At 38.6% G+C, this 13378-nt stretch overlaps 1 protein-coding gene across 2 annotated transcripts in view; it reads right to left on the minus strand.

The window, feature by feature from the left end:
* Positions 1 to 13378, minus strand: part of AOX1 (aldehyde oxidase 1) — a 55749-nt gene that overhangs the window by 6380 nt on the left and 35991 nt on the right. The window contains exons 35-36 of one of the 2 annotated variants that reach the window (XR_005257552.1): positions 5723 to 7935; positions 191 to 315 (exon numbers count right to left, since the gene is read on the minus strand). Coding sequence is in view for 1 of the 2 variants with exons in the window: in XM_038142371.1 (XP_037998299.1) it covers positions 12587 to 12646 (60 nt within the window). In the remaining variant the exon portion in view is untranslated. Of the gene's footprint in view, positions 1 to 190; positions 316 to 5722; positions 7936 to 11350; positions 12647 to 13378 lie in introns of those variants that run through there. The other variant, XM_038142371.1, reaches the window with a different exon arrangement.

Consider the following 13378-nt stretch of genomic DNA (forward strand, 5'->3'; position numbering starts at 1 on the left):
TACCATTGCCAAGAGGCCAGAGAATTTTCAAGCCTCTATCCAAGATTTACTGCCAAAGAGATAAAAAGATGATGTCATCAGGGTAGCCCTCCAAGGAGGGTTCAGGACTGAAGTTCCTTTTTAATTCAGTCTTGTCATCTTTAATTAAGTTTAGTTAAATCACTCCTTTGATTTAGTTCAATCAACTTACTTGTTGGCTGCCACAGCTGCAACTACAACAAAGAGTGTTGTAATCCCCAAATGCTCCACCAACACTTTTCACATGGCACATATAATTGTTTTGGACTGGAGGTTTAAAGCTGAAGTCACCAATTCCTGCAAAAGTGAATATCCAGAATTTTACCTATCAAGATACATATTAAAATTGTCTATTTTCTATGTATTAAAAGCTATCAGGTTTAAAACTCCAGGGCAGAAAAACAGAGTTGCTGTAGAAACAAACAAACAAACAAAAAATTCAAACAACTAAAAATGCCAATGAAAGCACAGTCTAGTCTTTAAAAGAATAGTGGAAATGTAAAAACAGCTCTGTAAACTAGTTTGATTATCTGATGCCAGATATGATAATCCCTATACAGAACTGCACATTGCATCTGCAGCTGGAGATAAAGCATGCACTAAAACAGCAAGCCAAATGGAACCAAGGGATTGTTTACAGCACACAGGCAGTGTCACTAAAATACTGACACTGCATTTTGGAAATACCTCTGACAGTGCTTCCAAAGATGTAAATAGAGGTTTAACTTGTCAGGCTGACAAAAAGAAAAGCTTAAAAAATGCAAGCCAGTGATGAACTGCAAAAGCTAATACTAAACATGTAGAATTTACATATATTCTTTGAAACTCGTTTGCTACAGGCCTACAATCCAACTCTAATAGTTAACTAGGACTTGTTAGCTTTTTTCCTCTGAAACTTCACCCCACTCATATGTTATTATTATTACCATATTAATTTATCATTATTTACACACAATTCTGACTCTGTCATCATCAATGTCACTACTCATACAAGCAATGCAACTTGTCAGGAATTCACTTTCTCAAGGAGAAGACACTCATTACTGCAATAAAAGAGATTGTCCAGGATTGTACTGATTGTCACTAATTTTAGGAGGATTTGACCAATATATGTAAGACAGAATTAGTCTTTCCTCAACAAGAAGATTACAATCATATTATCTGTCCAAGATACCCTTTGTTCATCCCATAGTAACACTCCTCATTTGTGTCTGTACTGCCTTGTGTAAGACCAACAGCACAAGACCTGCTCTTCCATTCTGCTTCAGCAGCACTCAGGCCACTTATTTTCATAAAAGGATTCAGATAAGTTAATCTGAATTGGGAAAACCATTTGTGGGTTTCAAGAGAAGCAGAGAAGGCTGAATGCAACTCCTGGTCATGTAGATCAGCTTTGAGGTTATTTAGAAAGGTAAGAAATAAGTATGACAGAATCACAGAGTATTGTGAGTTGGAAGGGATCCACAAGGATCATTGAGTCCAACTCTTAAGTGAATGGCCAAGATGTGCATTGAACCCACTTTAATTCTTTGTTTTGTCTGTACATCTGGTGCATTCTGAGTTGACATGTACAGAGCCATTTCTTTACCTTCCGCTCTTGGAATAACAACCACCCTGTTTGTTTCCATGTAAAAATGTTCCTGCCCTGCCATGTGCAACTCACCTGTTATGTAAATAATTATAGGAAAAATAAGCTGGGTTTCAAATGAACTGCAAGGGAATTTATATGTGACTATGCATGTGTATACAAGGCAGAGAAAGAGTTTTGTCACAGAAGAAAAATACTTTTATTTACTTTTTGTTTCTTTGAATCTCAGGCTTACACCTCCTTTATTTATAGACCTGTGTTTATTATGAGAAAATTATTCAATCAGTATCAATTTAACATCTCATGGTTTTTCCTTCTTTAGGAGACTACATCTCTTCTGCTACAACAGGATTATGTCTTCTTCTGAATCACTCTATGAGGGAAAATACAACTTTCCTATTCCTCATCCTTTTTTTAACCTCTTTCCATCAGTAACACTTTTTCTATCCATTTCTACCAACTTTTTTACCATTTTCATTAAAGAGAGGCAAATCTGTCAGCACAGCATAAAAGTGCAGAGATGCACATGCTCTGCTTTACCTACAACTTTATGCTGTCCTTGAGTGTGACAATATTGGCCTGGCAGTTATTCCTGAAACACATTTCCTGAAACACGTGTTCATACAGGAGCAATAGGAATCAGAACTGAAGCCACTAAAGGGTGACATGACATTTGATTGGGAACAGTTGGAAATAGAAAAAAGCAGAGCAGAAAAAAATCATCAGAGGTCAGAACCTATATGGAGAAGATTGACAGAATTGGCGTGGATAAGCCCAAAAAAGAGAAGCAAGCTACACCTTTGCTGACTTCAGTATCACTACTGCTTCAAACAATCACATTTCTACTTCAGAGAAAATGCATCTGAAGTCAGGAATACAGTCAGGAATCATTCTAATTCCTTCTTGCCCATCTTGCAACAGAGACAGGTAAATTACTATTCTGGCCAGTGTTGACTAGAGTGACAAATGTTTTCATCCATTTTTCTACTATTTAAATTCTCATCATCAAACCCCTCTTATTATTTCAAAGTCAGCCTGTAATTGAAAGCATTTCAGACCTACTTAATTAAAATACATCTTCGATTCTCTTTGTTGTTAACTGCTGATAGTTCACATTAACTTAAAACAGACTATTATCAGGTGTGGGAGGGGTAGAATAGAGATGGGATAGAAAATAATCCTACTCCTAAAGAGCTGCAGCTGGGCCAATTATCAAAAATGAGAAGGCCTAACTTCAACAGGCCCCAGCTGTAACTAATAAGAACAGGAGCTATAAAAGAGTGGGTTGGCTTGTTAAGAGAACACACCCTGAAGTGGGAAGGGAGCTGGAGTCAGTCGGTTACCTGGTGAGAGAGGAAGGGTGTGCTCAGGAGCTACTCACCAGAAAGCAGCGAAAAGGTATGAAACTTCTGTAATAAAGAGATGATAGTATAAAATTTCTATTACATATATGCATATATGACAACAATCAGGGACCATGAATGTTTTCCAGCACTTCAACATTTATGTTTTGGTGGGCTTTTGCTGAGTAAAGAATATGGTGCGAAACGTATATTTTTAATCTCTTACAGGACAAAAAACTAATTCCTGGCTGATGCTGATAGTTTTTAGTGGCAAACTGCTAAAAAGCAGCACAAATTTAATTTAAAAGTTTTTAAATTTTGCAACAAAACAAAAAAGGTGAAAATTCATCATGAAAGTTGAATTTTTTAAAATTGAAGTCTTCTAACAAATAGACTTTTTCACATACTAATCACCTCTCCTTTCTATTATAGCTTTACAAATAGATCTTTCAGGCTTGAACAATCACAGAGATGCTGCAGTAGATTATTTCATTTATTTGTCCTGAGGCCCACTGGACAGTTTAACTAAATTCTGCTGAGCTCTTGTGTCTCTGGAAGCTGTGTCCTTGTTTGAGCTGTGTCAGAACAGCCTGATCTGCGTAACACCTTGAGGGTAAGGAGTGCATCTGCACCCTGAAATACCAGGAAATCTATAAAAATATAAAAGACTGCCCACAGAGTCAAATATTTCAGTAGCTTCATGTTACAATTAGTAGAGGCTTAAGAATGAAAAGTTAGAAGGGCAGAATGCTCATTATAACAGTTCCAGATAGAATCTGAAAAGAAAGCTGACAAGCAGAGTTCTTCTATATTCTACTTTTCTACCCAGACCTGGTGGAGGGAGAAAAATTTCCTCCATCACCAGTCTACATGGATGCTTCATTCAGCATCTGATCTTTCCATTGCCTGGTAAAAATAAACACCAGACTAAAGTGAATACACACTTCTTTATAAGTAACAGGAAGCTAAAGATACTGTGAAGTCTGTGAGAAGTATAAATGAATCAGTATAGCAAGAAATAATCTGTTGTTAGAGAGGACCGGTCAAATACACATTGTGAGAGGCTGACGATGGGATCTCTACTGGCACAGTCAAGCAAATCCCATGCTTCACTCCATGACTCCTGCATTTTGGTAAAATACATTAAAATATCCAGTACCTTCCTATAAGGAAGTCTTACAGGACTTTCTTGCATGGAGTGTGGTTGAGCCAATGCCTCCAAATAAAATACTCAGATCTACAATGGTGTCTGTGCCTGGATGGAAGAGGACTAGCCTTCCACAATTCACTATGGACAGAGCATTTTCCTGTCTTTCAGCCTGTCTGAAGACTGAAATAAACTCATCCTAATGGGAAAAAAAAGTAAAGGAAAAATTCCATCAATGTCAGAAATTGATCAAAATATATTATTTCCTGTATTTTAGGTGTTACCATTGCCCAAAGTTTCAGTTAAAGTTTTTATTTTCTTGAAGTACTAAGCTAATCTTAGACAGTTATACTAAGAGGGGACATTATTTGAGGTTATCTACATGTAAGAAAACATGCCAAAATTTTAACTTCATCAGCAGTTTGAGTTCAGAGTGCTGGAAAAGCACTCTGGTCCTAGCATATATATATATGGCCAGTATGTTCTTTTAGTTTAATTTCAACTTAGAAAATAGTGGTTTCTTCTCCAGGACATGGAGGTCCCACTGTGATAAGGACTCTGAGTTTGTGAAGATTTTACACTCAGAAACTTTGTAAATGCTGTCAATGTAGCATAAAAATTTAGGGAGAGGCACTAGAAGCAGCTGGGCTTCCTATTGTCAGAAATATTTTGTCCTGGGGGCAAAGCCCCATATTTTAAAAGAAAATATAACAGCAATATTTTTCTCCAACAGGGACAAATAAGTCTGTTGAAGAAAGTTTATAAAGTGCTCTTTCTGTAGCCCCAGAAAGAAATTTCAGATTCAGACAGCCACAGAACATTTAAAGTAAGGGTTAGCAGATTACATCTTTACTATATAATACTCTCGTTACAGATGTAAAAATCAGGATTATGTGAACAATATGTCTTGTCAGAGATGGAAAGTCCTCTCAGCAGGGTTTACATTGCTTTACTGAAGCAATCGAACTACCCAAAACAAAGAGACAGCAGCTGACAGGGACAAGAGGGAGAACTGACAGCCAGGTCTTCATCTGCACTTTCTGTTGACAAGTCTTGCAAAAAAAATTTTTTTTTCATTGTGTCAGCAGAGTTAATCAAAGAGGTGATTCAGCATGAAAGTGAGTGGCAGAAGCAGCCTCCCGAGAAGTGTTGTTAATTTCCCATGGTAAGACTGCCTAAACTCACATGTTATTCATGTGACAGCTGATAGACAATCTTCCTGCTCTTCAAAGTGACCTTTTGATTGCCAGCAGTATGATCGTATTTTGCTCATTTTGTCATCCCCACCTCCACTATTCTTGGGTACAACCATCTCTCTTTGAAAGGCAAGGTCTGAAATACCCTCTGCGATAGCTTTAGCTCTGTGGCACAACTTGTCATAGGACAAAGCAGGTTGGGGTTTCTTTTTTCTTTTAATTTGTGGAAGGAACTAATACATTTCTTCTGAATTTTCTCTGCCAGGCTGTTTGTTTCTCAAATCATTACTATAGCTGAAAACTTCAGAGCAGCAAAAGCACCTTTACTGCTGCCAACACAGATTTTGCAGGCTTTCAGCTCATGGGAATCTTTGTTTTTCATGGGAAACCTGCCACTGCCAGCCAGCTTCTTATGGGCAGAGGCACTCACCCGGCACGAGGATGTTTAGGGAGCTGCACTGCAGCGGGCAGTTGCTCTGGGGACTGACTCTCTGGTGTCAGGGTTGGCAGAGACTCCTGTGCTCACTCCTTCACTGATTTCAATCACAACGCGTTGCTTTGTGGTTGGGTGTCCCTCTATCCACGCCGTTCCTCTCCTCATATCCACTAGAGGGATACCTAAGAGCACAGGAACAAGGACATGTTTCCTCACCCCTACCCCCCAATGCCACATGCTGCCGCCTTTGGTCACAGTGTTTAGGACCTTATTTTTTGAGTAGCTGCAACCACAACTCAGGATTATTGATTGTAAATCATTAATCAGTTAGCGAAAAGAGGTCAGAAATGAAATTATTGCTGAAGACTTGTGTGACAATATGGCATTTTTCCATATATTGCAAATACTCAGGCAGTCTAAATTTTTGTCTGAAAGGGGCACAAGCACACATTTAAGAGCGAGGAGAAAACAGTAAGAGGCCCAAAGAAGTAGAAGATGATGTATAGCTGGAAAAAGTGGGAGTGGTGATGGAAGGATGCTAGAATTTTCTTAGCTACATCCAAGCAGGAGTAGCCTGCATGTTTCAATGCCTACTGGAAATAATGGAAATATTCCTAATATCTTAATAACTACACAGGAACTTAAATGAAACTTCTGAAGCATCAGTCTTATCTTTACAGAGTACAGGATAAGAACACAAACAGTGAACTTTTTGGCATTTATGTCAGCATGCTCACAGTCAGCAAGGAACTGATCATTTAAAAGAATCTTTTACCATCTGATGGAGAAAACTCTAGTTTGTTATTGAATGTGAGGTAAGAAGGAAAGATTTCTGCATTGCAGATTCAAATTTTATTGAATCTGTGCAAAAGAATATATTAAGGCCAATATGGACTTAGCAGGATCTAGCCCTTGAGCAGAAAGGCTAATCTATATCGATTTCCCTATATTAATGCCATAGTTCTCCATCACATATAAAATACTGAGTATTTTATACTTTCTAGAAAATGTAAGTCTTAAAATGCTAATAATAGTCAGAAAATCAGTTATTTAGGTTTAAATACAACTCTCCTACTTCTACTCAAAAGCACTTCAGACCATTACAAACATTTAATTACAGTAAGTTTTAAGTAACTATCAAACACTTCAAAAAGATGGGGAATCAGCCCTGTACACATTTAGTTCAAAGACTGCAGAAACTGTTGCCAAGATTTTCCAAACTTCTCACAGATTCTATGTTGCAAGGATGGGACTTGCTTTGGCTTGATTACTGGAGTGTTATTTAAATACGATGCTCATGTACATACACACATATATCCACAAAAGCACCAGGGACTTCAAGAGAAGTTTCTAGGTGCATGGCCCTAGAGAATGAACTAAAGTTTTTCTTAAAAAGTGACAGGCAAAAGCAAGAAAAGCAATCAGTGGTGGAATTACAAGACAAAGCTAACCCGATAAATGAAGTGACATAACCAGAGGGTAGAAAGGAGGCCTTCATACCTGTCAGGCATGCCCACCTTGCTTTCCTGAGATGGCTAGATGCCATTTCCTTTTGTCTTGTCAAACAGGACAGTGTTTTCTACTGGCAAATACTTTTTGCAAGTTAAAATGACAAGCAAATACCAAGATAATGTCCTCCATTCTCCTGAATGTACCGTTCTAACCCATCTAGGAGATGCACAGTAGTATTTGACTTGAAAACTGTTACCCACAGACACATTCTCTGTTGCAGTGTTCTGCCCATCTCAAAGATACTTGGCAGGGGAGCGAAAGCTTACCTTCTGATGCCAAAGGACAGATGTGCCTGCTGGTGAGGCTGGGTTTGAGTCTCAGGACAATCCCCTGCTTACAATGTGTCTTCCTAAATACTTTAACAAACAATGAGGTTATTTTTAAGCTTGCCCTTCTTATATGTAACAGGGAGCTGTCCCATAACCCCATTTTATTCCATTAAAAGACTGTTAGAAATTGTATTTGTTTTATTCAATCTTAACTGAAGTTCTACCCTTGTACTTTTTAATGTGATTTCATCTACTGTTCCCTTCAGAAGTCCTTTCTCATATCATCTCTGTTGACAAAAACCAGGTTTACTTTTCTTCCCCTCAAAGGCATGGCCATTCCCTCAGCTTCTTCATGCCCGGGAGAGAAGTCCATGTTGTTCTCTGCCCGTGGAAAATCACGACTCTTTGTTGCTCTTGAGCCATTCTCTGTGATGGAAATGACAAAGATTTGGTAAATTTGACTACTGCCAGTATGAACCACCATATTGCTCAGTAGGACACTGTCATGATAGACAGTGACACATTAATGTTTTTCACCTAAGGTTCCTGTGGTGCTGAACAGTGCTGAGCTCATATCACAATTATATAATTGCTCAGGAAACTGACATAAGAATGAACTAAATGACTTAGTAAGAGACACACTAAATAAATAGTAGGAGGAGATTAAGTTTCTTTTTCCTACTCTGATGATTCTGAAAGATTTCCCTTGTGTATAATGTAAAGCAATGTTACTGGACTTTAGGGGAAATCGGGATGCTAAAATCTCACTGCTTATGTGACGGAATACAAGAAGTGTACTCTCTTAGGGAGGATCACTACATCCCCATTTGCTGAGTCATGTACCTACCATGCTAGACCCAGACTAGTTTCTACAGTATATGAATGTTTTTAAAATCTGTCTTTCCAGAAGTATTATCTCCTTGGGATGGTTGATCAGTATTTACATTTTTGTTTAATCAAAGTGGTTTTCTGCCACCTTATTTCTTACCAGAATATAGCCTTTTTTTCCCTGAGGACATCATGTGTGTTCTTTTCATGTTTGAAAAGTGCCATGTGGAATCATGGTCTCAAAATATGCAAAAGCAATCCCTGAGAAACACCTATCTTTGCAAAAAATGCAATTAAAAGACCAGTGGGACAAGCCAAAGATCTCTTGCAAGTCTGGAGTGGCCTTCTAGGTAAATGACATATCTGAAAAACAAAAAACCACTACATGTCTGTGGAACCAGTCATAATCTTACTGCTATAGACACTTTGTGTAGGCTGAAGAAGCAGTGCACTCCTCCTGGCAGCTCAATCTGAACATGCAGAGCAGATGGTGGCATCTTCTTTCTGTCTGACTAGCTTTATCAACCAGCAGCAGTTTAGCCAAGATCTTTAATCCAAGTAAAAGATTTGCAAAACATTAATTTAATACTTGCATTCTAAAGCATAAGTCTCTCAAAGGCAAGTAGCAGAAAGGCAGATTTACTTCTCCTTTCATGGTTTCATGAAGGATTTTATGCCTTACTATGAATGTTCTGCACTGAGAAGCAATCATTAAATAAGAAAGTTGCACTCTCTGACAAATGTTTACAAAGCCAACTGCCTTGCAGCAAATAGCACTCTGATATCATGACAAACCAAAGACCTGTGCCATGCATTTTCAGAACTCAAATGAAATTTTGTGCTTGTAAGGTGGTTGTGTAATACCAGCAAGAACTGCCCACGGATATTTGTAAGAGGAATGCAAGCAAAGAATTTTGTAAGAAGCTACTGAAACATGAGTGACGATTTAAAAAAGAGTCTGAACCTCACTGCTTGGATTCTACTCAGTCCAGTCAGGACTTACCTGCACTACCATTCTCACAGAACTCTTGCCTCTGTCTGCAGATCATGGCCCTTTCCTCCTCCCCCACCTCCTTTCAAGTTTTCATCTGTCCTTCTGTGAGTTTCAATAACTGCTGCAATTAACCCTCTTCTTTCCTCTTCAAGTCCATTGCCTTTCCTGTGGACCTTCACCTAATTTGGGATCTTTCAGAGAAAATACCACATTCCACAGAAAAAAAAAAAGGCAGCCAACTGGTCCAAAAGGAAAGGAGCTTCTATGGGAAAAGTTGGTTTTGCAGAGGCAAACTATTTCTTTTTTGAAAAAGTGAGGTATTTGTACTAATGTCAACATGTAAATTATTCATATTGAAATGTCTCATAATGTGTGACTAAAACTAGCATCTTCTATTTATCTGAGGACAGATCTTTCAGTTTCACAAAAACATCAGGTTTTCAGTGTCTGTAGGAACTCAGTTATGCTTGAGATAACAAATGTCAGTAAGGCCTATCACTAGTTCAGGAGGAAATATAAATTCCTGTATTGGATCCGTGGGTGGGAATTGCTCTGGATTGCAAAGACCTGAAAGGATCTGCAAAGAAACTGAAGCGGGGTGGGGGAAGAATGCACACATCCAGGTTAAGTTGCAAGTCTGTCAACAGATGAGATTCTTTCCTAGGGTGACAAGGAGTCACCCTAGGAACACTTTACAGGTTCAGTTGCACTCAAAAATTCAGGATGTCCAAATTGAGTTTTTAATCTTTAATTCTGTTAAATCTATTCATAGAGTACTCAACAGGACGATGATAGACTAATCACTCTTAAACCTTTGCTAGAAATACATCAAGCCATAAGATCTTCCAGTATTTCCTGAAACTGGTCATAACAAATGTGTTGCAGCCATATTGGGTGCAATGCCTACTGTGGGAAAATGCAGTGCTGGATTGTATAGTTATGTTCTGTTCATAAACTTACCTTTCTGCCAGTCACAAAAAAGATTTGCATATCTGAATGGTGAGAGCCATGCTCTGGCATCAAAATACAGCTTTATGCATCAAGAGAAATTAATGAAATGCTGTATGCTCCTAAAGGTCAACTGAGTTTGCTTTGTCCTGCAGAATGTGATACTCAGTCTGAAAATAAGCATGTAGGGATGAGCCAGTGCAATGTCTGCCATTTCTCAGTAAGGAATGCATGTTCCGATGCTAATGCACCACCTCCTCCCCACCCTAACTCTTCTCTGGTGACTTGAAATAATCTGCAAAGAAATGGAGCTCCTCTAATTCTAACCCTGTAACATAAGAGGTAATTGTGAGGGGGAACTTCTGGGTTTAAACCACAACTTCCAAGTGTGTTTATCCTGTTTATTTCCAGGTCTGTATATTATCTAGTACTGATGAATTTAGAATACATAGGTATGCCTGAAGCTAAAACCTAGGACATTCAACATTACCCTCTTCTCTACAGTATCAAAAGCAAAGCTGTGGAGCCACAGTTCTCGTTTGCCATGACCTGAACTGTCTGTAATCTTGTTCTTCTGCAGAATGGCCAAATTTTTTAAAATCAATTTTACTACTATACACAGATTTCAAATTTCCTTCTGGCTATCTCTATGCCATGCCAGTTCTATGCCCTTTCTGCTGTGGGTACCATATTCAACACATGCTGTGTTCTTAAAGAGAGGAATCCCAAATCCTGATTTGGGATTCTAGATTCTCATCCATTTTTATGTATACACGTCCAGGAAACAAAATAATCTTTAAATGCCTTGCTACAGCTTGCCTTTTCTTTTTCTAAAGGGGAATTATGGATATATCTTTTAAGTCTTCATCATACTTATCTGTCTTTTGTTTAATTTACTATTTTTACATTTTACAGCAAAGCTGTCTGTGTTTCACTTAGAAGAATGACTCTGGGATTATTGACATTGGCACAGGGTCTCATTTGCACCTTAGGCGGGGCAGAGGCATCTCATAATCAGACTGTAACACCAAACAGTGAAACTAAGAAGATGTTTGAAATCAGAAAAACTAATTGTGGCAGCAGCATTCACATTTAATTTATTGACTTCTAACAAAATAGAAAAGACAAATTAATACAAAGAAAGTGAAGAAAATGAAGTAACCCCCAAAAAGGCTTCAGCTGCCTAAATCACCTTCAGTACCACTTCCACTGATTACAGTTAATAGTACCTGCCTGGTCTCAAGCTGCTGTATCATATCTTCCAGTCCTATGCTCTCCTGTGCCATGTCTCTACTGTCTTGTGACATCTGAAATGGGCTAGACAGCTATGTTGAAGCAACTGCATTTCACCACCTCATCATGGTTACAGACAGACAAATTGAAACAATAAAGATTTCATATCTCAATAGCCAATGCAAAAGCTGTTAAAGTGGCTGACCTGATTTCTGTCACAGATAGTGTCAGCTCACCAAATGAAGGGAAAACAAGAGAAATTGTGGAACACTGAGAGGTGGTGAAATAGTAAGAGCCTGCAGGCTGACATGTCATCCATTCTCCCATTCAAAGCACACTGAACTCGTCAATTTTCCCATTCTGTTCAGAGGCTTTTGGCTTGCTCCATGAGATAAAGAAAGCTTCTAGTGGAAATTACAACTCTGTCAACTTTTGGGATAAAATTCTATGAATCTAGACCAGCCATGGCAACTTGCCTGGCATAGCAAAAGAGAATCACATTTGAAACATGAAAACATTTCTTGCATGTCTTCAACACAAAGATACCTGTGCCAAAAGATTCTAAACCAGCTTTACTACAAGTCAGAGCATCACTTCTGGTTGAAAAGGTTCTGAAACCAACAAACAAGGTTCTGATTCTTTGAGAACGATCTCTGCACTCACACTTCACTGCAAGACTCAAATCTAAATTAGAAAATTAGCTGAAGCCATTACAAAATCATTTATCATATGAAGTTGTTTAGTGTAATATGTGGCATTAAGTTATCTAGCATACCTTTACACTTCATTCTAACTTTCTTCTCCTGCAGCATTTAAGCTGTGCTGATCAGCAGATTTTCTTGTTAAAAACATATAATTCAAATGCAGAAGATTTATTTCTGACAATTAAATGCAGTAATTTAAGCAAAATACTGTAATGAGTACACTGGAGGAAGAATGAAGATAAGGATGTAAGATATAAAGTACATATTTTTGGTAGCTGATTCTTTTCAGAAAAAGAGAAAATACATTTATCTGTGTGTTGATTAGTGCATCTTGGGGCAGTAAATCAGTTTTCCATTCCAGTCTTGTGCACTATGGTTTGTCATTCACACAGATGTGGCCCAGGGAGGAAGAAGCTTCATTGTTTGCCATCTAAGAGATAAGCAAGAAATGACAACAGTGACTTTATTTGACTGGCAACCTCCCAACATTGCCCTTATCAGGTGCCTCCAAGTAAGTGATAACTGGGATTAGGATTAAGGAGGGATGGAGAAGCATGGTCCCTGCTCTGGTGGACCTCACCTCCTGCAAGCTCCTGCCATGAGAGTAAACCCACAAACCTACTGATTCAGGGGCCAGTGGTGCCTCACCACAGACACAGAAATGCCATGGGATAATCTGTGAATGAGAGCTCAAGATCTTCCATAGCAGAGCCCCAGAGGTTCAGGGCACAGCATGGATTTGTATGCTGGCAAGGACCTTGCCTCACGAAGCAAAAATTTACCCAGAAAAAGAATTGTAATAGCAGTGGGAACATGACTACAGTGAACAGTTGCAGAAAACAGAGCATAAAGGATCAGCATGAAACAAAGCATATTGCTTTGTTTTTCTTCTGTCTCTGAGTTAATTATTTTTCTCCCAAAGAGTACTGGGCATAGCAAGGAGTACTGGAATGAAGTGACAGTGGCAGCATGCAGTCAGTGGGGCAAAGCACCTGGAAAGAGACTTAAGACACTTAGAGCCTGATCCATTGCATGTTAACAAGGTGAGTTATTTAATCCTCTATGGGATTTGACATCCAGAAGAAAGGAAGAGAGCTCAGGGAAAGAGAGGGCTGTAAAAACTATATAAATTTCAAAGAAAAAAATTATACAAAACCCAGAG

Source organism: Motacilla alba, chromosome 7, assembly GCF_015832195.1.
Source record: "Motacilla alba alba isolate MOTALB_02 chromosome 7, Motacilla_alba_V1.0_pri, whole genome shotgun sequence".
NCBI lineage: Eukaryota > Metazoa > Chordata > Aves > Passeriformes > Motacillidae > Motacilla > Motacilla alba.